The sequence below is a fragment of the Anser anser genome (assembly GCF_964211835.1).
Source record: "Anser anser genome assembly, chromosome: Z".
In the NCBI taxonomy this organism is placed as follows: domain Eukaryota; kingdom Metazoa; phylum Chordata; class Aves; order Anseriformes; family Anatidae; genus Anser; species Anser anser.
Window position 1 is genome coordinate 34,660,123 of NC_139723.1, and position 25,937 is coordinate 34,686,059.

A 25,937-nucleotide genomic window follows, 5' to 3' on the forward strand; every position below is an offset into this window, starting at 1 on the left:
GCCTGCCAAAGCCTAAGAGATAGAGCTGCTCAATAGAGACCACTGTTTGCATGGCCAGTTCCAGAGGAGGATATGTTTCCAGACCCATACAAGCGCCCTTTATGTTAACACGGCTGAGGAGACGTCCGCTCCGGCTGCGTTCAGATTTTAGAAAATATTTTCTTTTGCTGGAGGCAGAGGGCTGGGGTTCCACCGAGGAGCAGGGCCGCGAGGCTGTGGAGGCGGCAGGGTGCAGCCCCACGAGCAGGCTTCTGCAGGAAAATGTGTGTCCCCTCATCCTCCCTGCACACAATGAGGGTGCGGGGGCCTGCTTCTGTGCCGATACATCTACCCCCCTGCCTCGAGGAGGATGACCAGGGACAGAGGAGAACCAGGGACAGAGGAGAAAGGAAAGCCAGACAGGAGAGTCACACACTGAAGACCAAGAGGCGAGTACAGAGACGATCTGGGATTGCAAATCTCCCAAATAAAAACAGACCGAGGGCAGTGAAGGAGAAAAAAGAGGAATTGTTTGCAATGTGGTAGCTTTATTAGCACGTACATTTGAATATAGCAATGAAACACCTCTTCTACACACATTTAAACAGTTTTTTTTTTCTCCTCTCACCTGTGAAAATGACCGCTAGCTTAAACCTGGAAGGCAAAAATCAGCACAGCAGCTCATTAACAGCCTGCTGTCTCCAGAGAGAGACCTAGGCAAACAGAAGTGTTTGCTACACCATCCCCCAGTCATTGTCCCTCTCTGTGAAGTGTCTTCTCCAATGCAAGTATTTCACTACCCAATTAAAAAAATCATACTCTCAACAGCATCCAGCAGGGCTTCGGCAATATGGCTGTGTCTGAGAGAAAGGATAAACTGGGAGGCAGAACTAATTAAGCCATTCGGCAGCTTATGTATTATGTTCTCATTTTCTGAGGCCAGCCAAGGCACGAGTGAAACCTCTTTAGGTCAGATAAATGAAAGTTCAGCTTTACTGCCCACAGCGACAAGCTGTTCTCCTGATTAAGTTTAAACACCAGTGCTGCTCCTGGGCCCTATTGCTGTCACTCATTTGTTTGAAACCTTACATACTTTGACCCATGAAAACCATGTCATCTTTATTTTAAAAGCAACTTTAGAAAGTAGCAGGTTGGTTTGGATTTTCGGTGGTGTTTTTTTCCCTTCCCCATCTAACACAGAGAAGGACAGAAGGACTTTCAGGCATAGCTGCTTCCTCCGAAACAGTCTTCATCCCCTGCAGATATGCCATGACATCTTCAACACAGGTTAAATCAAAGGAAACTATGACTATGTGCACAGGGTCCTGGGTTTGATCTACTGTGATCTGAGCCAGCCCAGTCGTCATTCACCTCCAGTAAATAAGCAACTGAAACCTTGAAGAAAACAAGTAGAAGGGGCAGCACCATTCTCATGCATCCATTTTGGCCAGGCATCTTCCAGGAGGAGGAGACTTCCTTTGCCTGTGATAGCAAGAAACCAGACTGGGTAGGCACAATGCTGTGCAGCAGGGAACCTGAGTTTTGGGCGGGGGGAACAGGGGCTTTGAGGAGAGCACATATTCTCATCCTGGCTGGGGAAAACACACAGCAGAAGCAGTACAGTTTGGCAGACCTTTATCACAGCTAAAGGGACAAAGGGGGCTGCAAATCCCAGGCTGGCCAAGTACAGGTCTAGCTGGCCAGGAGACAGGGCGAGAAGACTCTTCTGGGTCCCATCTGGATTTCGACTTCTGTGAATCTGCTAAAAGGAGAAGGACCAATCTGCCGTAAGGGAAGGGGCCCTTTCTGAGACTCTGCTTGGTCTTTATCACAGTCATTAATTCTGTGGGCGTAATGGTATAGAAAAAGCACCTTTACAACACAGTTTTGGGGTACAATTCACAAATGTGAGATGTTAACCACTTAAATATTTGGAAACTCTCCCTGGAATTCACCCTTTTCACTGACTGTTAGCCCCTACTGTTAGTTTCTGATTAATAAAGGTACAGAAGGAGATTCAGAAACAAGGCAAGAAGCAACACAGGAAAAATGTGGCAAAGTACACACTTAAGCCAATAAAGCCGCCCTTTATTTTAATTCTAAGTACCCATGCAGCACAGAATGCTCATCACATTTGATAATTGTTTTGGTTAGTAATGACAATAGATTCACTTGGATTTATTAGACACAGTATGCTTTATTTAATGCCAATCTCCGGAAATGTACTAATGTCTGCTGACAGTGCTCTCACATTGTCTCTCCCCAAACAAGAAATGAGGTCATTGTGATTCATGTAATAATGTGATATACATTTTTGTGGCAATTTGTAAGTTTTCAAAATTCCTAAACAGGAGCATCTGTGTGGTTTTGTTTTTCCCCCTGCTCTGCAACTACGATTTCCCAAGTGGAAGACATAACTTTAGAAAATCCAGGAGAAACTGTCACTTTCCAGAGCTCACTTCTGCTTTTTCTTTTTTTCTCTTTATTTTTTTTTCCTCTTGACTGAAGTGGAAGACCATACACAGCTTGTTTCTGTACAGAGTGCTGCCCTTCTCTGGCAGGAAGGGAATCTTCTTTAATTAAAAGTGACATTCCAGAAAGTTTGCAATTTAGAAAGGATCAAGGTGCAAAGAGAACAGCCTGAGGAAATGCTTTTGCAAAGAGGGCAGGGATTGGTGGTAATTAAAATGAAGCAAAAGAAATAGGTATAGTAACTACTATTTTTTTTTTCTCTTCTAAGCTTGGACTGGGAAAAGGTAGAAAACGCTCTCTGTTTACAAGAAAAACATAGAAACAAGACTGATCCTTAGGCATAAAATTAGATACTATGTCTGGATAACATGAATTACTAAATACAGAGGAGGGAGCAGTTCAGGTACCACCTCGAATATCTAAATTAAAATCTTATCTACCTCTAGCTGTAGGAACAGCAGCGTGCGGCTCACGAAGGGCATTCCTGGAAGGACTGCCAGGCAGAGCCATGTTTTGGCATGCAGAGTGCAGACGCGTGGCTAAGATGGCTCCACTGCGGAGAAGGGCTGAGGTTTCCTCCGCCAGCCCCTTAGCCGAGTGTGACCGGCACCCAAGTCCCCACCGTCACATCGAGGTGGCCCAGGTGAGCCAAAGAGACAGGTGGGGGCATAAGACAAGGAACTGCTGCCATTTGCTGTGGCCAAACCATCAGGGTCCTTTGGTCTGGTACTTGCACTGCGTGCCAGCGAAGAGCAGCGTAGCACAGCGAGCAAGCCCTTGCGGGGTCATTCAGCAGCAGCTTCGGCAATTCCTTCCTGAGGGCCTTGAGAGGATGTTTTTGCACACATTAGTGATAAATAGCACTTACCCATTTCTGAAGGCTTCTCTTCTTCCAAGCCAAATAAAAATTCATATTTGGCCTTGGCAACAGTCTGGGCGTGAGCTGATACATCATTATCCCACACAAGTGCTTCTGCCTGCAGAGTCAAAATAAACAAAGCTTATTTATCTTTTAGCAAAAAAAAAATGGCAGCAGGAACACGAAATCCATTCAGGTGGGCTGTCAGGAAGGATTTTCAAAGCGCTAATTGTTCATTTATCTCTATTAGCATCACACCATTACCACCGCTAAGATCAAGAACGGCAGACCTGTGCGAACTCACACTGCCTTTGAAGGGCTCATCTCTGAGTCTCTGAACCCAAACATTTCAGTATCAAGCAATGATCATTAGAGCAGCCAACACCACGCCCCTTTAGCAGTCTTAGCCACTGCAAGGCCAGCAGCATTGGCTAACCATATCAGGCTGAAAGTGCCTAGGCCATAGCACAGAATCACAGAATATTCGGAACTGGAAAGGAATCACAAGGATCATCAAGGCCAACACCTGGATCTGCACAGGACCATCAAAAAATCACGTATGTCTGACAGCACTGTCCAAACATTTCTTGAATCCGAATATCAGTATCAGAAACAGTAAATTCAAGTAAGGATGTCACAAAACTGGGACCTATGGGGAAAAAAAAATTGGAAAGGATGTTTTTTTTTGAGAAGAGACTGGGGTGAAGAAAGGGAGTAGATAGGACTAGAACAGGGAGGGCCAGAAATGTGAAAAAGGATAATAAGGCAAGCAAATACATGGCCAGTGATGTTTTACAATCCCTGTCCTCCCTGTCCTCAGGATCCCAGGCCTGTGCCTGACCACCACCACCTAAATCAGGATGACAACCCATCCTGTTTTTATGATCCCACCACACAAGTCAAACCTGCTTGTGCAGTCATGAGGAGGCTCAGGGTGGTCCTCCTGGCTAGCAGGGAGCAGCTGGCAGGATGGATGGACAGGCAGATAAAGCATCTTGGTGTCACGCAGGCCTGGTGCCACCAGCACATACCCACTGCTTCCTACCCATACGAAGCAATTTGAAAGAGAAAGGTCCAGTTTCTCAGAGGAAAGAGAGGCTGCACGACTAACATTAAAATTACTTTTCTGCACAGGTGAGGACAAATCAAATCTCCACGATGAAGTATACACCAGCAATAAAGTGTAGTGCAAACACTGTCTGCAGTCAGCTTTAAGTTGCTATCCAGCTGGGCAAGACAAAGCCTGTAATTCTTCTGTCTGAAGTGACAGATGAAATAAATCATTAACTCTATAAATTCTTCAGTGACCTTTGTATTCACATCTTATGTCTTAGGCAGCCAGTTCTTACAGCTTATCAAGTCATTTCATGGTTCACGCTGGCAAAAGCCCTAGCTTACAAAAATACTTGAAAAAAAAAAAAAAAGTCAGATGGAACATTCTGCCCCCCAGGACAATAATAACTTTCATGCACTTCCAACAAATACCTTAGGGTAAGCGTCAGCTACAAACAGAAATTCAAAGTACAGGAGACACATAATTCACAGCAACACACGGTCAAGGCTCTTTAATCAGAGATGGATGGAATCACAAATCTATACGTTCCCCCAAGGCCAGCTCTACAACAATTACATTTTCTTCTAAGACCACACTGACAAATAACCATCTTGCCCTGTGCCCTAGAACTGCTCCAGGCTTTCCTGGACTTTTTTCCCTATTACTTCTCCCACACCTCTGTGTTGACCCAGTTCTGCAGAACGGAGTCCAGCTCACACGTGTAATAACTGAGCAGTCATACATGAGGTTCTTGGATGTATTTATCATTCACTGGCCTAACTATCCATTACTAGGGCTCCAATAGCTACTTTGATGGACCTCCTAACTCTAGTTGGCCAAATACTTCAGGAAAAGCATGGAGAAATAGAGCAAAGACTTTCTAGCACAAAGACGAATTATATCATGACCATGATGATGTGTTCATTCACAGGATTTGGGGCAGGAAGAACTGGGAAAGGAACGGGTACACACAGAGCACGCAGAAGAAGATTCAGTCTGAGATAACCTGGTCAAAAGCAGCTTATGGAGCCAGATGAAAATTCAGCCTACACAGTTGATGCAATGGGATGCGATGGGTAAACTTCTGGCTGGTGCCAAATCCCACCTACACATGAATGAAATAGTAAATAAAATGCACAGAGCAGTCCAGTTCCTCAACAATCAGAAATTTCTGATCTACACACCTCTGAGATACAGCATCTCGATCCCTCAGCGCTGCTCTTCAAGACTTAACAGACATCTGCTGCACTAAGCTTCCTTGTCAGCAAACACATTTTCCAAATGCCTGTATTTGCCTATACCTTACCATGAAGCATTGAAAAAGATTTCAGTTCACAACACCCTCTGCACCACCCAGTAATAGGATGAAATGAACGATCTTTCAGTTTACAGGGCAGCATTTATCAGTTCGGTGCCTAGGCAAGGACTGCAAGACCTTCATCTTGGCACCTGAAAGAGAGAACTTAATTTTCAGAAGTGCTCAGCGCTGCTGATGAGAATTCCATATAGTGGCTGGTGTATGGAAACAACTGAGCCTGACATTTATCTAGGCAGTCAGAGCAATATAAGGATGTATAAAGGTAAAGCAGTTCACAGCCTCCAGATCCAGGCTTGAGGATAAGGTCATGGTATTTCATCCAAACAAAAAATATTAAAAACAAAAAGAGAGAGGGAGGGAGAGAATGTGAATGCTGTGAGGCATGAACTGATTTTAAGACCATTGCTTTACTGTGGTCCTTCCTTACAGACAGGGGGAAGAAGAGTTAGAAAACAAAGAGAAAAAATTTGCTCTCCTTTTCTTATCTCAATCTGCCACTCACCCAAATCTTGCTGAAGTCGTAATGCCCCTGAAACTGGGAGCTCAGAGGAGGGCTGGGCAAACATTCCCGGAGCTTTCCAGGCTGCATTAGCAAGGATTAAAAGAAAGCAAGATTGGAAAGGATAACGAAAAAACTTCCTGCTTAAGCCTTCTCCCTCAGCTCAAGAGCAAAGAAATCTGCATCCGGGCCATCTCATTTCATAATTGCTTCCCTCAGAGGGCTTTAACCACCACTTTTGATGCGTCTGGTGTTTGTCACCACCAGAGAGGGTGACGCTCACTCAGAGCATCAATCCCCTTAAATCAGCCCAGCTGTACATTTCTCATGAGCCACGTACACACCGTTTTTCAGCCCGATTAAGCTCTGGGCAGCGTGGCAGCAAGCACCTGCCCATTTGTTCACCCCTCTTGCAGCCCTTTCTGCCTCCTGGATCACGTTTGACCAAGCCTGCTCCTCTGGGTCACGGATCTTGGTTGGGAGTTGGGGAGCCTGCATTTGCCTCTTGGGAGAATTTTGTTTAATGCTCGTAAGTCTGCGTTTGCTTGCATGTGCCAGTCCTCCCCCCTCAGACCTCCTAGCACCACACTGGACCTTGCTGTTGATCCTGCACAAGGCGTTGGCGTGAGCCAGCAGAGGTCCCACCGTGCTGGTGTTTCATCCTTTCCCTGAGGCAAAGGAGATGATTGCTTAGGAAGTGCCCACAGCACTTGTGTTTTAAGGCTATCACGGGAAGCAAAGCCACTGAATGCATGTTTCAGCATCAAAGCGAGCAGCAGTAGGATGTTCAGACCTCAGGGGTCCTGCTCCTTTGGCGTGAGCTGCCACATCCAGATAAGTCAGGCAGCTGTGAATCACACACAGCATCTCTGCCCAGCTCTGCTGCCTGAATGCTAACCGGGGCAGCAGGTCAGTAGCTGCAAGGGAAAACCATTGCCACAGTCTGTCCCTGAAAGGTGGCTTGATCCAGACCCAAAGCAAGAGTTGTTTGCCAGCTTTCCTGAAGCGCAACGTCTCTTGCTGGGTGAATTTGATTTCAGTTCCAGTTATGAGCTCCCCTCAAACTGCCCCAGATATTTAGATGGTATGGCTGAGTCATTAAAACCTGAAGGAAATGCTTCTCCTTTCTCCACGGAAAGAAAGCACCAAAGCATCAACTGTTGAATTTAACTGAGGTTCTGGCCAGGACCTTTTGGGGACAGACTGTTTTCTTCTTGGGGACTTTTTTTTTTTTTTTTTCCCCATTAAATACCTACATTCCACACAGCATTAGCTGAGGAACACCAAAGTCTGGTTCTCTCCCTGCCTTTTGGAGCTGAACTGATAGGAGAGTTGGGCTCCATCTCCGTGGCTCTCAGCAGCAGGAAACAACATTGTCCACAGCTGCTGACACCAGAAACGGGCCAGCCTGAGCAAAAAGAGATGGTGTGAACCCATGACACTTGAAGCATTCACACTTACGGTTGTGTTCTGTCTGAAAATGTCTAACAAGGGGGAAGTGTTCAAAGGAGGCGATAATTGACTGAAAAAAAGTCAGCCTGAAGTCCCTTGGACCTTCTGACAGGACAGATGTTGTGAGACAGACCACGGTGACTCCATGTAGGAGACTTGATAACACGGTGCTTGGGAAAGAGCAGAAAGGGATGGATGCTCAAGCCTGAGCCTTCAGGAGCAGTCAAAATGCTGGACAGCAGGAACCCCGTCATGCCTAAAACACATCAGCAGGAAGGTGTCTAAGGACCTGAGGGAACGGCATGGAGCTGGGACAGGGGAGGGTCAAGCTGGGTGTTAGGGAAAGGTTCTGCACCCAGAGGGTGGTCGGGCACTGGGACAGGCTCCCCGGGGCAGTGGTCACGGCACCGAGCCTGCTGGAGTTCAAGGAGCGTTTGAACAACGCTCTGAGGCATATGGCCTGATTTTTTGGGTGGTGCTTCGTAGAGCCAGGAGTTCAAACCGATGATTCTTGAGGGTCCCTTCCAATTCAGGATATGCTGTGTTTCTGTGACCTCTCATGAAGGGCTGTGAGCCAGGACAGGGGATTGAAATTGCCCTCGGGGGGACCACTGCAACCTTTCTTAATAAAACACTGCCACCCTACCCCCAGAAAAAAAAATTGTTAATCTAATTCTTCTAGGCTTACAGGAGGACCCGGAAGGAACTGGGTAGTTGGCGCAGGGGTTTCCACAGCTAAGTCACACCACGAGGGAGCCTTGGGGGAGCCCTGTTTTTGCCCTCTCATAGCTTCATATCTCCTCCTTTCAGAGCTGACCACCTTCCCCTCGGCTGCACAGCTGGTGGGAACTAAGTATATTAGAAGTCAGCTGTGGAAGACTTCACAGACACACTCAGACCACTTCTAACTCCAGGACTGTCCCACCCTCACTTCTTCATCAGCATCCCTTGCAGCAAGAAGCCAAATGCCTCTCAGCAGCCTATCGTACTCCCCGATCTGGTGAGTTTTAGCTCTCAGGAGGAGCTTAGGTATCTACCTTGATGTTCTCTTCCACAGCCCAGAAGCTTCCTCAGAGACTAGCTGAAACACAGTAACTGGTAAAGGAGCTAGCTTCAAAAATTATATGAAAAAACACATAAGGGAGAGGAAAGAATGATGGATGGAAGGTTTCCAGAGATCTGCAGCCTTCTCCAGCAAGTTGCCAGAAGAGCAGAAGGGAGAACATCTGAGCCAGGCTGCCATGCCATGGTCAGTTCTTCATGGAGACATGCAGCGAGAGCTTTGCCTCTGCTGTCGTGGACGGACAAGCCTCCCAGGGGCCTGGTACCATTAATGGTCAGCCCTTGTTTTTAAGCACGGTTATCGTTCCTGTGTGGGCGTGAACTTAGCAAGTCTTGGTGCTTCTGACAGGTTGTGCTAATTGTTCTGAAAAGACTATTTCTGTTGAGCTTTTCTTAAGTCCCTTTCCTAAGTAACAGGATGAAATGGGGAAAGATGGAGTTAAAATAAACTTGCTAGCTGGTGAAAGCCAATGCAATGACAGCAGAGAGAGCTGAGAGAGTGCTGGTGCTCACAAAAAGACCGCTAAGAAGGTTTGTAGTTTTTACTTTTGTATGACCTCAAACACCATGTTCGTGTTTTCCTCACACACCCTCCCACATGCTAATATACATGTTCGCAATTTTTAAATTAAAGCATTAGTAAATAGATTAAGACTGAAAAGAACAGGAGTTTTGCATGGCTAAACCTCACCTGGGGCTGCCGAAGCCAATGCTAGCAAAGGTTCTGGAAGAAAAGAAAACTCATCTTATGGTTTAAACTAATTTCTAACTATCAGGAGTTACAGGGAGATATCTGCAAAGAGACAGGAGGTAGGGGAGGAAGGAAAGGACTGGTGTGAGGGCACTCCCTATAACCATTCTCCAGCAGAAAAGCTTAAATTATAAGAAGGGATAACAGATGCAGCTTTCCAACTAAAGGAAAGAGATGGCTGAGAGATATATAGCAGAGATACATGCAGGCACAAGGGGTCTGGAAAAGCCTGTGAGAAGTGACCAACTACCTCTTTTAATACAACAGCCAGAGGACATCAGAAGAAGGTATTAGGAGTCAGCATCAAACCAAGCAGAAGGAGATGGTTCCCCACACAGTCTGTAGTCAAACCAGAGAGCTCCCTGCAAAGCAATGTCATGGAAACCAGAAGCCTACAGGAGCTGAAAAGGAAGGCAAACGATCTCAAGGGGTACAAATCCTCCACGCAGGTAGAAAACACGTCCACCTCACGATACTCCACGCTGAGCTTCTCCCAGGCACCTGCGGACATCCATGACCACCTACGGGCTGCTGGGCTGACCTGACCGTGGGTCTAACCCAGAAGAGCCATCTGCTCTTACCTGCTTACCAGGCTTTGGCATCTCCCTGCACGAGGCAGCCCTTGGGCTCTGCAGCCGGGCAGGCGGCTCCACTCCTCCGTCCCCACCGCAGGGCTCCGCGCGGCACACACCCTGCACCCTCACTCGCCCCAGGAATTTGCCAAAAGGAACTGGGGCTCTGCAGGCTTTTCATCGCGCTCGGGACGCTGACGAATTTGTTTACCAGGAACAGCCTCCTGGGAAGCGTTCAGGACGAAGAGAGCAGAACTAACAGGGCGCAGATACTATCGAGGCTATTCTCCGTCCTCAAAGGCACACTTCACAAAAGTTCAGTGTCTGATGAGAGGCTCAATTCAGAAACTAGGCACAAGAGTCTCCTCTCAGGAAAAGCCTCGGGAAATGTGACTGAAAATGCACTCCTTACCAGCAGAATCAAACAGCTGCAGGTAAACTTTGTTTTCAGTCTGTTAGTCTTGTTCTACACCTGTACTTCAGTTTTTCTCCCCTTAAAGAAATGTTTGCTTTGTTGCTTCGTCAAAGCTGTCAGGAAGCAGTCAGCTGCTATACTGAATTAAATGCTTTTTATTATGCAAAGGCTGACACTGTCTGAGCTGTAACTGCATGAATGTGTACAGCATTTTAATTCAAAGTCTTTATGATTACACTTTACCTTTAAAGGTCACTCAGCATTTTCTATTTGCTGAGTCAGTGATTTTTGATGTGTGCTGTATAGACCTCTGGATGTCTATGCATTATTTCTAAGGCAAGCACACAGCTCAAGTCAAAGCAAGCCCATCGAGAGGTAGGCTGCAGCTCACTGCATGAAGAACCACCTTCTTAAATATAAAGCACAGATAGACTAAAAAGATCCAAAACATTAAAAGTCACAATACAAGTATTTTTCCTTAGTTATCTCAGGGAGCATTGGGATGGAGTCCTGACCTACGAAAAATAGCACAAAGCCTGCATTTTTTTACTCAGAGAATTCAGCAGTGCATGTACTAGACATCTTGCATTTACTTTTTTTTGTCCAATCTGTTCCAAGTATATTTAGCAAACTGACAGACTGCTTCTGTACAGCAGGTATTGCACTTCCATGATATTTAGGTATCTCAGAAGGCAGAACAATGTTTAGACAGCTACAGTTGCCCCACATGGATTTCAGCTCCACAGAAGCTAAAATCTGGTGCCTCAGGAGGCTACCAGAAGTTACATCTGCATCTTTAAGCAACTTACTTTTTTTTCAAAACACAAGCCAACATCTGCTGAGACTTGAGAACTTGCAAAGCTCATCCCTTCCCACATGCTGTACATTCCCTACGTCCAGCTAAAAAGACTGTTTTTATGGATGGATGTAAAGAAAGAGAAGAGTTATCAGGAGAGTTCATCTGCCTTTTCCAAATCAGCGTTACAAACATGGTTGGTCTAAGACAGTAGCTCAAAGTGACTGTAGTATTCTTTGCACCTCAAGTTCAGGGAACGGAACAGTGTGTGTGGGGGGGGAAAGCACTCTGCACAAGAGCAACTGGAAGAACTTACATTTGCAAAGGTGTAAAAACCTGCATTTCCTCTGAGGCAAAGACAAGCTGTAGAGCTACATCACAGCAAAAGAGCATGCAAAGATGTGTATGTTTCTGCCTCTAACTTAGAAACAGCTCTTTGACCCTGCATGATTATTTCATATCACGTATTTAAATTAATTTTACAATGTTCACCTCCATTGTTCTTTCTAAACCTTACCTAGATTTAACAGAAGTTATTCAGATCAGCAACCTGACTGAAGTTTGAGCTGATCTGTCCTCCCCTGGCAGAACTGAGGCAGAAGCTAGGAGTCACACCAACTAAATTTATGTAAGCCTCCTGCTGTGCAGATACTGGAGGACTGAAAAGATGTTTTTGCAAGAGCAGACTGTTTGCCTGCTAAGAAAGCGTGAGTTGGGGAGTGCCAGCACTGGCACCCTCAGGCAGCCGTGGCCCCGTAGATGGCCAGGAGCCACCAGGCAGTTCCAACCACGGCAGGAAGGCAGAAAAGAAGACACCAGAAGTTATATATTCCCTGCAAGCAGCACAAAGTAGGCCAGCTGGCACACGTGTCCCACTGGTGGAGAAGCTAATACACGCTTCTTCCTTTTTTTCTGTTGTTTTGTTTTCATTAGGCCACAGAGATTCCACACACAACCAAGCTGATGAAAACCAGAACTCACTGGTGCTAGAATTTGTCGTCTTCTGAAGGAAGTTCCTTCCTGGTACCAGTTCTTCTATTAGGGACGAAATGCAGCCATATCCCAGGCTAAGTGCATCTTGCCATTGCATTTGGCACTTGTTCAGCCTGGGAGATGTGGTTATTACCCCAGTGACACTTCCTGTTTGAAAACTGTTGTGAAATAATAATGAGTACAATTTGGAGATAAACCACCTCTTCCACTGTGGCATTTCACGCTAAGAAAGGAAAGGATGCCGCATTTATCACTTCCGCAAAAAGGGAGGTCTCGGCTGTTTAATCTTTGCCATTTGAGTTGTTTCCTTAGTCCTCCCAAACTACTGTGTCACAGACTCAAGACAATGCCTTCTTGTTCAGCCCTTTTACCTGGCGTCAAAAAAAATTGCTGTGGTCACGACATGAAGCCCTTGGTAAGCATGACAGCTACCGCTGTGCCTTGGCAGCCCAGCCTCAAAAGCCCACCCCAGCCTGGTCTCCTCAGGCTAATGACACCGGTTGTGGCACTGACAATCTTTTTGTACAGTGCACAGTTAGGAAAGCAAGCCATGGCAAACACTATGCGTTTCCAGCAGCTGGAGCTGATGGCTGGGGCACTTGCTGGAGGTGCAGAGCTCCTGCTCTGACAGACAGCTTGATCCTGTGCCCCGGCAGGTTTGTTTGCTTACAGCACCCAGGAAGTACAGTCAATTCAGGAGCAATTCAAGCTTCAAGGGCTAGATAATACCTGAGCTATTCTCACTCCTCATTCAATCCCATGGCAACCTAGCCTCACCCGGAATCAGCTTCACTCCACCCTGCTTTTACGCCCCATCCACGACCCACCGTGCTTGCCTGAGACACAGAGCACGAATACCCAGATGCATTAGCATCCCAGTGGCCTGTGGTCTCCGGCAGCAGCCGGCGTGACAGCAAGAGAAGTCCCAGAGCAAGGAGGGGGCATGCTCACAAAAAGCATCTGGAAACACACTGCAAGAGCATACATCAAATGGTGCAATTCCTGAGAGGAACAGGACACTTAGGGCTGGTCTGAAAGTGTCGGGCAGGCACTTACCACTGGGCTGAAATAGCTTTTTCATCCCACAGAAACGTGTTATTTCAACGCCCCCGCCCAGCTTCATCTCAGCGCAAACAGGAAAAAAGGACTGGAAATAACCTCTGCTACCACGGGTGCCGGAGCATAGAAATCCCCTCAGAAGGAGATTCAGACTCTGAAGACACAAATTGCTCAAGACCTGCCTCGGTCCATCTGTGTCCCTGCTGCTCCGCATGGTGACGGCCTGGAGGAGCTCTCTGATCACAGATACCCCTCTCAGCTGAACCTGCAGAGGAAGGACCCCCGGCTGTACGTCCCCCTGGGACACGGCGGCCACCCAGACCACCAAGCAGGTCTGTGCAGGACAGCAAGACAGAGAAATCTCCCCTCTGCCAGGATTCAGGCGCAGCTTTCCACCAAGGTGACAAAGCAGCCCTTCATGGCAAAAGGAGGATGCATGTCACTGAGTCCCAAGACTTCTCCCACCTCTTCAGGCCAGGCCTGCCGGCCAAGGCCTCCAGATGCTGCAGCCCGGAGATCCCAGCAGCCACACGCGTTTCATCAGCCGCAGAGCCGACATGGGGTGGGATGCTCTGGCTGCCTCAAACTTTGAGCCTTGGCAACAGCTCGTTGGTTTTGCACAGCCTTGCCCTCAGAAGCATGACAAGATTGCTACCAGGCACCCCAGAAACCCATCTACTTGCACTCAGCAGACACTGTCTCCTTCATCCCTACTTTTTGCTTCCTCCCCAGACCACTACACTGTGCTACCACTAAACAACCTTCGAACCACCAGTGCAGGGCACAGCTTCCAGAAGAACCCAAGGCACTAGCTCGCTCAAGACCCTTATAACTAAACAGAGGTACTCCATAAAGCAGCAAGTTGAGCAACTCAAAAAAACATACCCTGGCTCCCGGGCCTGTCAGCCCATGTCCCCACCGAGCAGACATCCTTTCCAGTCACCATCAGTGCCTCGTGCACAAGGACTGTTCACCAGCTGTGGCCAAAGGATCCTTCCCACATGCCGATAGCCACGTGTGGAGCACGGCTTATGCCACCATGGCCACCAGCCCCAACATCAAAGCTCTCAGCAGTTGGGACGTTCGTCACAAGCATAGCATGTTCATCATGACAGCTGCTTGTCTGCATAGATGCTCTGTGGCACCAGTCCACAATCCTCATGCAGACCGGCTGCCTCTTCATCCCACAGGAAACAAACTCCAACCTGCCTCTTAAACCCAGGCTTGAAAACAAAAGGCCAAACTCTCCTGGTAACATGGGCAAGAACAGAAAGGATGAGGTGGGGAGGGGAAATGCTCTGAACTGCATTCAGGTCTTTTAGCCACCCAGTTTGACAACAGCAAAGAAATTCTTGCTCCCCCAGTTTCAGCAGCCTTCCTGGGAGGAGGAGGAAGAAAAAATATCTGTTGTGTTCACTAGGATCCTCACCGCTCTTCTTTTCAATATGATGGCATTAGAAATGGCAAGAGTAATCCGCTCAAGCACCAGCAGCACAAGAGGACCTCCTTCATACAGGTACGTTGTGCAAGAATTTTATCTATCAAGAAGCCCTATTTTTTTTGTGTATCAAGTTTAGAGGAGAGCAATGCATAACATTCTTGAAATTGTTTTTAACATCACCACTACCACAAAGGAATTTCTTACACTCTTTTCTACAGTGAACCAAGGCTATAACTGAATGGGAGCATTTGCACAGGGATTCCTACATGGTTTAACCTCACCTTCTCTCCCACCAAAGGCATACTCCGAAAACCAATGACTGTACAGCCAAATTCTCAGCGCGTGCAAATCAACAGCGCTAGGTCAGACTTAGAGCTAGTGTTAAACTGGTAACATCTGCTAAAGCACATCAACTAAGGATGTGACCGAGGAAAGTGCATTTTGAGTAGAAAGAGATTCCTTTCTGCTAGCTAAACCAGAAGGGCCTGGATGATTATCAGCAGCCTATTACAACTGCTTCAAAAACTGTGTACGCAACCAGCAGTTTCATTAGAAATACTGCATTTGATTTTCACTCTCTGTTTTAATGGCCCTACGCATAGACAGAATTAAAGTGTGACTGAAGCTGCAAAAGCAGAAGTAATTGCAGTTACGTATTACACACCCAAATCACTTCAATAACACATAGATGTGCTCTGCCTGACAATATACTAACTGGCACCCTGTGGGAGCCACGTAATTGTTGTTTATGGCACGGAAATACTGCGTCTCTGTGAGAAGTTAGCATCTTCTGTGAGTTTGTGTGAAGTTCAAGCTCATTACAACTTTATGTTTATGTTCGCATTGAGAAGCTTGGCTTCTGAGCACGGCAGCAGGGCTTACGATAACACTCTAATAGTGCAGGAGTGTCCCTGTGTTCAGTGTTGTAAAACTTTACACCTTTGGTGAATTCATCTCAACCCTACTCCTCCTCAGAAAGCACAACGCTATTAACTCAGCCAAAGATGCTGATTTTTGCACTACATCTCATTTAATTCAAGAATTTGGCATGATTAAGAGAGCCTGTCAGTGCAGCAACAGTGCTGATTTGTTACATTAACACAGAGACAGAAGCAAAACCAACCATACAAGATGCAGGTTGGGGGTCCCAGCCCTGGGATGGGGGCTCCCAGCGCTGCCTTTCTGGTGATGTTGGTGCTTCTGGGGAGCTGCCAGTAGTGAGTGCCTTAGTGGGCTCTGAGTTTTTGCCCCTTAGGGGTATGCACAAAGAGAGAGAGAGAGAGAGAAAATGAAAAAAGGTAACATTAAAAAGGAGAGGGGGAAAAGAAGAGGAGAGGGAGAAAAGGGGGGAAAAGGGAAAAGAGGAGGAAAAGAGGGGGAAAAGAGGGGGAAAAGAAAAAAATGAAAAGGAAAAAGAAAAAAGAAGGAAAAGAGAAAAGGAGAAGCTAAAAGAAAAAGGAGAAGCTAAAAGAAAAGGAAAAGCTAAGAAAAGGGAAAAAAAAAGGAAAATACAGAAAAAAAGCTACAAGAAAAAAAAAGCTAGAAGAAAGGAAAAGGTTAAAAAGGGAAAAGAGAAAGGTTAAAAAAAAAAAAAAAAGGGAAAACGAAGAGGAGATACGGGAGAAGACCAGAAAAAAAAAAAAAAGTGTTAAGAAAGAAAAAGGGAAAGTAAAGGCAGGCGAGGAGGTGCCCCCGGCTGGGCGCGCCGCCCGCCCGGCTCCCGCTCGGCTCCCGCACGCCGGCACCCGCCGCCCTTACCGCACCGCCGCCTCCCTCCATCTTCCATCGCCGGCCGCGGCGGATCGCAGCCGCCCTCCCGCGAGGCCGGGCCGTGCCGTGCCGCGCCGTACCGTGCCGTGCCGTACCGTGCCGGGCCGGGCCGGGCCGTAGCGCCCTGCCGGCCCCGCAGCGCCGGCGGCGGAGCCGGGCAGCGCGGCCGCGGGCGGCCCCAGCTTGGTGGGCGCGGCGGGAGCGGGCCGGGCCGGGCCGGGCCGGGCGAGGCGGGGCGGGGTGTGGGCGGGCCGGGCCGGGCCGGGCCGGGCCGGGAAGGGAAGGGAAAAGGGAAGGGGGGTGGAAGGGGAAGCGAGGGGTGGGGGTGGACGTAAGGAAGGGGAAGAGGAACGGAACGCACCACGTGCTCGTCAAAAAAAAGATTGAATTAAAAAAAAATGAAGAAAGAGGGGGGATTTCGGGATTACCGAAGAACGGGGCACAAAACAGGCTGCGTACCCATAACGACGGCGCTTGTGAGCGGCGCTCCCCAAAGCCCGCAGGCGTCAGGACGTGCTGTGCTCTGCTGCACTCCTAAATCCCTTAAGTGCTTCTCGCAGTCGCTGGAAAAAAAAAAAAAACAATAAAAATAATAATAAAAAAAAATAATGCCCTTTTTCAGCCCAGGGGCTTCTCCCTGCAGCCTGGCTCCAGAAAGCGAAAGAGCGCAGATGTCTCCAGAGCAGCCCCGTCTGCGCCTTCAGAGCCGATTTATGTTTCACAGTTCACTGGAAGTTCTCCCCAATCTTCAGGTTTCCGAGCACGCCGTCACACGCCGGGGTTTCTCTAACCAGAAACTACAACCTGTCCCTTCTAGCAAGAGACGGGTTTCCCCGTCAGAAGCTGCAGTTAGAAAATACCCCAGGGTCTCACAGCCCCCCTCGCAGCAGCTACGCCAAGTAGCTGACAGGCTGGCGGGAGGAGGATGTTAGCTGCCTCCTCGCTTGCTGCGAATTTGTGCTTTGCTCAGTAGCCGTCAAACGCTTTAATTTCTTCAGCTGCAGCGAGGCTTTCTGCCGGGCACCCAGGTTTGATCGGGGTGTTATCACACTGGAAACCCGATGGGAAGTCATTGCCATTTCAGAGTTGGCCACGAGCAGTTTTGCCAGAGCTCCTCCACAGCCAGTGGCACTTTATCATCTGAGGACAAGGCACGGGCTGTGGACAGGAGAGCAGTGAAGGGGCCCTCCACTCCTGGGGACACGCAGCCAGGAGAAACCTCCCGCACACAGCAAGGGGTGCAGTGTGATCCCACCACCCGTCAGAGCCTGCCCCCACAGCCTTGGTGCAGTCACCCCCGGGGGAGTTATCCCCTGCAGATGGGCCACAGGTCTGCATTTGAGCTGAGGATATTCGGGCGTTCAGAAAGTCCTCTTCCGTAGCCACAGTTTGGTGGCAAGGAACAGGTTCCTGCCAAAGGCCTTTTGACCAGCAAACTGACTCTCACAGGTTGCAATCATGAGTCTTAGGACTCTCTGAACCCTTTAATTCTGCTCCTGCCCTTGCACTGGAAAACAGAGCTGTCAGGTGGAAGGCAGCGTTGCTCCAGTCGCTTTGCTGTGAGGAAGGGATTTGGGCAGTCCTGGCACTGGAGGTGCACCACCTCAAAGCCACTGAGACAAGCGTAGCGTGCCTGGCCCCCATGCTCTGGACAACGCATCTCTGCGGCCGAGGGGAAAGCGCAGCGTTGCCTCATTCCCCATTGCTCCCTGCCAGCACCAGGGCGATCTCAGCCTTTCAGTTTTCCAGCACCAGAAACAACAAAGCAAGACAAATCCTGTCCTCACAGCGGAAAGGTAAGTCCAGGCATAAAGCATGATGCGTCCTGGCCTGGAGCTTTCTCTGTCTGGCTGCCCTGATGGGAGTAAAGCAGGGGTGGCAGCACCAGCCAGCCTGGAGCCTCCATCCAGCAGCATCACCCCGTGCTCCTCCCAGCAGGGCCGTGTCACGCGAAGCTCACAGCACTCTTCCTAGCCCAAACACCTCCTTTCTCACCACTTTCTGCTCCACATTCACCCAACCACTGCCACACTTGCTTTCCACCCGTGCCACCTGGCAGGAGAACGAGGCCCTGCCGGTGCCTCCACCGCCTGGTCCCTGAGGCCGGGCTGAGCCTTGGCCCATCCGTCTGTGGATGCGCACCACGAAGCGTGGCAGCCCCGGCAGGGCAGGGAGGAGAGCTGGGGGGCTTCACCTTCTCCCAGCCTCGCTTGAGGAGCCAGGCGCTTGTCTGCCCCCATGCTGTTTTGTCCCATCTGCTTCGTGTGCCTCTGAGGCCCCAGGAGCCAGCGCAGGGGCACGGTCTGCGGATTCCCCATCTGTGCCACATCTGAGCTGACTAACGCAGAGGAAAAAAAACACCCAGTGTCTGGGTCTCCGAGGAGGTGATTTGCTCCGTCTGCCTCCTCCCAGGCAAGGCTGAGGTAATGTTGGTGCCGGCCAGGAGGCAGCTGAAGGCAACGACACTTTTTTGGAGGTGTGTGGGGGCTGGTACCACTCTGTTCCATGCAAGTGCTTGCCGCACAGACCTGGGCGCATAGGTGGCAGCTGCGGCCGCTGCACTTCGATTTGCCTTTTTTTCCTATTTGTGTTCAGTTGAGAAGAATTTGACATTTTCTGGCCGGAGTCACCCAGACGTTTGGGCTGCCGGGAATACGCTCTGTGCCATAAGGCTGGGAGAGAAGAGTGTTTGCTGGCTTTGGGGAGGATGATCCACAAGCCTCCGCCACGCTGGCATCTAAGTGAGTTTGCTTCGCTGCTAGGGAGGATGATGGGATTTGGCACCACCCGCCCCGAGGTTTGCACAAGGGAAGGCGATATTTCTTACACCATCAATCATCACTTCTTGCACCGGGGCCATATTAAATCCCAAAACATTACTATGAACAGGCACTCATCAGAGAAATGGGACATTTACAGTGTTTTTATGAAGGAAATCTATGGTTTTTGTCCAAAAACTTGATAGAAGTTTTCAGTTAGCTACATCAAAAAATGATTGCAGCAAAAGCTGGCACAAAAAAAAGCAGTTACGAGTGCTGTCATATCTACAGAGTGCTCTGAATTGCTTAAGGATTTAAGTTCGACCAAATGGCATGTATTTTAACACAGACCAATCTATGGGGAAAAACAAGAGAGAGAGGCGGAAACCCAGCAGCCAACCTTTGTGGAGGTGTCAAACAGTCAACTCAGCATGAATTTGCAGCCTGGTTTAGTGGGTAAGCTGCTGCAAATCCCACAGCAAAGGGCACTGACACCACCCCCAGGTCCCCGTGCCGCCAGCTACCAGTGGCAGCGGGAGCAGCGCGGATGAGCTGGAGACGTGCAAAATGTGAGGGCAGGCAACCCGGCTGCCAGATGGGTGACCAGGACACAGGAAGCTGGAGTTGAGGCCAGGAGCTGCGGGACACGAGGGATGGCAGCGTGAGAAGCTGATGAAAGCACCAGGAGGGACGGGATTGCACAGGGGAAGTCGTGCCAAACTGCACAAGGAGGTGCTGGGGGTGACTGTGGGTCTGGCATTGCTGTGACAGTGCCTGTTCTGGGCCTGCTGGCACCGTACTCTTCCCATGACTTCCCAGCACAAACATTGATCTTCTGGGTCAAAAATTCACTGCTGAAAAAACCTTCTCTCACCACCCTACCCCCTCAGAAATAATAAAAAAAAAAAGAGTATTTCACAATAAGTGGTCTGTAAAGAATAACCAATGCATAACCTCTGTAATCTTTTGGCTATAAAGGTGCTCTCTTGCTCATTATTCCCCTCTCACGGGGAGATGAGAGGAGTACAGGAAACTCACTTCCAATTTATTCCTCCTCATTCAAAGGGGAAAAAACACATGTAAGCCATCATCCAGGTGCTCGCCAGAAAACAGCTCAGGACATTGCATTTCAAATCAAACAGAGATTGCCTCTTTCCATGGGGGATAGAGAAGGCTACCAATAAAATAATAATAATAATACAAAAAATAATAATAAAAAAAGAAAACACCACCAGAAACACCATTACCCACAGATGGAAATACTGAGTTAATCATTTATTGGATTTTCTCTTGTGTGTCTGGACTTCTCTGGAAACAGCTGCAAAAACATTTTTTTTCTTCTTTTACTCAGAAGAACAGAGTCACAACCCTTTCTTTCTGACTTAAGCCTGGAAAAGTAGCTGTAACGGCACAAGGGGAACAGCAGATACGGAGGTAAGGTCCACACTAGGAAAGAGCTGGGCATGTGTAAAGAGAGTAACCTTTCTATTATTTTTAAGAAAAGACAGACAGTGGTAATAAGTCATTACAGTAAAGCCCTGGGTGGCAGCCATGGCAGGGAAAGGGCTGGTGCAGACACGGCAGGTTAGCTGGTGTTATTGTGGGGAGTGGTACTAAGATCTGTGCCAGCATCATCACACTTCACCCAGTTCTTTCCTTGCAGATGCTCCAACTGAGCTGGCTTTTCACTCAAAACGCCTGGAAATTTCTCTTTCAGGGGTTAACTGATTCTTGCCTTGCTTCTTCCCCCCTTGACAATTCCCTAGAGTCTTGCCATGCCCAGGACTCTGGGAAATGTGATTTTTCCAGATCCTCCATCTCTTCTCTCCAGAGATTTCACTTCCCTCCCTCCTCCATCTGACATGTTCCTTGGGAGGAAAGGAAATGACAGACGTTTCCTGCCTGCGCAGCCAGATAGTGATATTTGCCCTTTAACTGGCCAAAATTTGATGGGAAATCTCATCCATCCTCTTTGGAGATCTCCAATCTGACATTTCTCTCTTAAAAATCATAGCACAGGTACCTTCTCCTGATGTGCCTGTCTCTGTCCTTCAGAAATGTCCTTACTAGCCCCAGTAAAACTGGACGACGACACAGAAAATCCTGATGAATGCCCTGCTTTGTAAGGCTCACGGTTACGTCCTGGGACTCTTCTGTTACTTCCTCTCTTAATCTCTTCCCTCCCTCACCTCTATCAAATCTCTCTTTCTGGCCTTCTCTTCAGTAAAAACGGCTGCATGGTCCCCCAATCAGCCTGTCAGCACTGGGTCTGTACTTCCTGAGCAGGCCACCAGTGACAGCCGAGAGCACCCTCCATTTCCTGGGCAGGCTGCAGAGCTGGTCGATGAGGAACCTCATGAAGTTCAACAAGGGCAAGTGCAGGGTCCTGCACCTAGGGAGGAATAACCCCAAGCACCAGTACAGGCTGGGGGCTGACCTGCTGGAGAGCAGCTCTGCAGGGAGGGACCGGGGAGTCCTGGGGGAAAACAAGGTGGCCATGAGCCAGCAGTGTGCCCTTGTGGCCAAGAAGGCCAGTGGGGTCCTGGGGTGCATTAGGGATAGCGTAGCCAGCAGGGAGATGATCCTGCCCCTCTGCTCAGCCCCGTGAGGCCACACCTGGAGTACTGTGTCCAGCTCTGGGCTCCCCAGTACAAGAGGGACATGGAGCTACTGGAGTGAGTCCAGAGGAGGGCTACAGAGATGATTAGAGGAATGGAGCACCTGTCGTACGAGGACAGGCTGAGAGAGCTGGGCCTGGTTAGCCTGGAGAGGAGTGAGAAGAAATCTTATCAATGTGTATAAACATCTGAAGGGAGTGTGTTAAGAGGATGGGGCCAGACTCTTTTCAGTGGTGCCCGGTGGTAGGATGAGAAGCAACGGGCACAAAATGAAACACAGAAATTCCCATCTGAATATGAGGAAAAGCTTCTTTACTGCGAGGGTAACAGAGCACTGGCACAGGTTGCACAGAGAAGTTGTGAAGTCTCCTTCTCTGGAGACACTCAAAACCCACCTGGACACGATCCTGTGCGATGTGCCCAGCTTGGCAGAGGGGTTGGACGAGATGATCTCCAGAGGTCCCTTCCAACCTCAGCCATCCTGTGATTCTGTGATTCTAGCACTGATAATGCATCACAGCAACCCCACAAGTCAATCTGACACACTCAGCTGGACTAACAACCAAGAGAAGAAAGAGTGTTTTCCATGAACATCAACATCATCTTGAAAAGACCTTTGGCGCTAAGGGAAGTCAAAAGGGAAGTGTTCAAAAGTGCACTCAATCCTACACGCAGGGGAGGGGACCACACTGCATTTGAGCAGAACAGAAATGCTGCAAGTGGTCTCTTCCCTTCCAGAACAACATATAGGATTCTACAGAATGATATCCTTTCTAGGGAATCCTAAGCTAGTCTCACATAAATCATTTTGGTCTTGACCTCCAAAAGGAGATGCCAAAAACTGAAACTGTATGGTATGTTATGATCAAGGGAAACTTACATTTCAAGCCAAGGTACTGTGGCTTTGTGTTTTTGGTTTCCTGAGACACTGGGATCCTCCTGTAAAATCCCCCTGTATGGTTTTCCCCAGCTCATGTATGCCTTCTTTCTTCTGCCACAGATTATTCAGACTGGACTGGGACTGCACATCAGATGCCAAGCCACGGAAAGTGGAGGGGAAGAGAGGGACGTGCTCAATGGCCTTTTTTTTTTTTTTTTGGAGGGTAAGTATCACCTTTTAACAGTGCTAACAGTGTGTGGAAAAACAGAGTCAGAGGAGGATTGCTGCAGCTACAGCTATGACTTCAGTGGCATGCTACAAGCGGCTTTCAGAGTCAGGCAAGCATAAGACACATCACCCCACAGTCCTCCCAAAAATGGGATCATTATGTCCCACAACTCTGGGACAGTGATGCAGCAGCCACTACCTGAAATGCTACAGCTGCAGAGTGAATTAATACCATTGAGAATGAAACTATTAAAACCAACCAAATAAAGCGGCCTCACCGTGTTGGAAAGGTGACAAGGAGAGATGGGTTGGCCATCTATGTTTCTTCTCACTGTCTTTACCGCAAGCAGCAGGACTCTGCTTCTAATTGGACATGAGAAATTCCTCCTCATGCAGGTATTGCCTCTCATTTTACTTCTTCAGTCCAACAAGCAGAATGGAGCCCTTTAGGCAAGTGAGATGTCAAACAGTCATGTTCAGCTTTCCAGTGAGGGACATGATATTTCCTTGTCTCAGCCTGCATGCTTAGGAGAAAGGGCCAACTATTGACTTAGGTTTCAACAGTGTGTATGAAAAAGACCACTTTTACAGTGTTTTAAGTCCCCTGCAGAGTTCTCATCCACTCTCCAGTTCCTAAATCTCTCTCCTCCTCCCATGTGATATTGCAATACATTTTCAGGAGTGCCATTTCCATACTGGAATGAAGCATGCAGTCACACTAACAAGATCTGTTTCCTCTCCTTAGACAAAACAGCCATGGATGTGGGTAACAAACAGCTAGAAATGACCCTGTTCATCCACATCCCTCCTCGGATCTCGCCATACAGTGAACACACATGAGTCACAAATGACGGATGCAAGGTTACAAATAGACAATTAAGCAAATTTCACTTGGACAGAGCAAGCCCAGCAAGTGTGGACAAATTGATACTGATTTTGGTTGGACGGGAAAGGTTTCTGCAGACGATTATCTTGACAGATTTTCTAAACAAAGAAAGACACAGTTCCCACAGCAGAGAACAGAAGCCAAAGCCAAAGAAGACCTGAGCCGAAGGTATTATGTGTTTCCGGTGGGAGAGTGACACCAGAGACAGATCATGGTACCAGGTACAACACCATGACAACAGCCTCCAGTTTGCAGCTCACAGGGCTCTGTTGTCAGCTGGGGGGTATAGCATTTTCTCCTATCCATAGCCCTTTTCCTGGAGGCAGTCTGCCAAACAAGGGGGCTGCACAGCCTCTTGAGTTAACATCATCTTTATAGGGTCATATAAAGAGATTAAAAGCCCTAGGGGAACAAGAGCCAATAAGTCCATTCCTGGGAGGATGTATTAAGAAGAGAGGCATAGCTTTGCGTCAAATGATGGGAGTATATGCATAAATCACACACTGAAACTGTATGTAGAAAAGTAGCTAGCAGGGGAAGACCCTGTCCTCTCTTCTCATGCAAATCCCCTACAGTGTTTACTGGTCCTCTCCAAAGTAAGACCTGAGACCTCCTTTCAAACCCTTTTATGCTCTTTCTTCCCTCCCCAAATGTCAAGCTCAGCATGTATCCACTAAATTTCTACCCTCTCATGTACCGCCCCATTTCCTCACAACACCAGCCACCTCTTGCTCCTCACAGCCCTGGCCTTCTACAGCACTCAAACCCAGACCCCAGCACAGGAGCTCTCAACTCCTCTGTCCTCTTGCGTTGTACCACTGCTGCCTCCTCAAGGAAGGGTCCCAGCCCTACTGCCGTACATTTCCAGTTTCCCAATCCCTTTCTCTCATGCAATCAATTATCTGCTTAATATTGCTCTTCCCCTAGCTAGTTGTTCATTCCCACCCTACCCCTGGCCAGAGGTCAAAACTCCGTCAGTGAGATGGGTACACAGACTTGACATTCAACATCCCTTTCTGCATAAGCAGCAGAAAAGCTGTAGGAAGCTCCCACCCACCCCACTTTTAGTCCTGCCTGCCATCTGGAAGCTGTGCCAAATGCCAGATCTATCCAGGCCCACTCTGTGCAAACAGAATGCTCTACCCAAGAAGCATTACTTTCCATTTCAGCTTTTCTTTCTACAATTTCCCCCCAAATGAATAGCTGCCATCACCTTTAGTCCTACCCCATCCCCACCCTCCTGTAACTCAGCCTTTATTTTCCATCTGCAGCTGGATGAAACAGCTCCTGCCTGTTCCTGGGCTAGCACTCAGGATTAGTTTTCACAATTTCCATACATCTTCCTCCACACCCTAGGTGGCTGTACTGAAAGCCAGGCTAGCAGGCTATATAGCATCTACTTCTTTTTGTCTCCTTACTTTCAGGAAATTCTCACCTGGACTGCAGAAGGCATGAAGTGGACTGACTATACAGTACTCTAGCGTAGAGATCCAATCTCCTGTAAAGTGGGTTTTATCTCAACAACTGAGGGTGTTGGTGGACATTGTCTGTCATTTTCCATTCCATATCGCTCACTATCTCCATGTAGATCCAGATTAAACTGATGTGCTGCTCCTGACTCCTTTGAATCCAAAAATCCTTCTTTACTCCATTTCTGGGAGTTTGAATTTTTCTCCTTTAACATCATACTGAGTCTTTACAGCTCCATAAAACCAACTTTACTACTCCTTAACTATCCCAAGTTCAAATCCAAGTCCAAATTCAGCACAAGGGAAAAAGCCACTCACTCCCACAAGCAAGTGTTCCTATCCTTCGAAAATGTTTTTCCATTTATATTTCAAATTAGGATACTAGATTTTTGATAGCTGGTGCAGAAGTAACATGCTGTTTTCCCCCTTTTCTTGGATTTCAGAAGGACTTGACTCCTTGCCTGAAGAACACATTAGATTCCTGTTTTCTGAGAGAAATAGAAATGAAGAGTTATGCATGGTGATGAAATGATAAGTATCTGAGACAGTTGCAGGAGATACAAACTTGGGTTGAAAGTCTGTTGGAGTCAGGGAAAGCTATCACT

The 25,937-nt window shown here is 48.2% G+C and overlaps 1 protein-coding gene across 6 annotated transcripts in view; it reads right to left on the reverse strand.

Annotated features, from left to right (window-relative positions):
* PSD3 (pleckstrin and Sec7 domain containing 3) overlaps positions 1-17,073 on the reverse strand; it is a 110,221-nt gene extending 93,148 nt beyond the window's left edge. For 2 of the 6 annotated variants that reach the window (XM_083817052.1, XM_083817049.1), the window contains exons 1-2: positions 16,952-17,073; positions 3,320-3,428 (exon numbers count right to left, since the gene is read on the reverse strand). Coding sequence is in view for 4 of the 6 variants with exons in the window: in XM_083817049.1 (XP_083673175.1) it covers positions 3,320-3,323 (4 nt within the window). In the remaining 2 variants the exon portion in view is untranslated. Of the gene's footprint in view, positions 1-3,319; positions 3,429-10,027; positions 10,778-16,480; positions 16,692-16,951 lie in introns of those variants that run through there. The other 4 variants (XM_083817044.1, XM_083817050.1, XM_083817051.1 and 1 more) reach the window with 4 other exon arrangements.
* Positions 17,074-25,937: the final 8,864 nt, after the last annotated feature.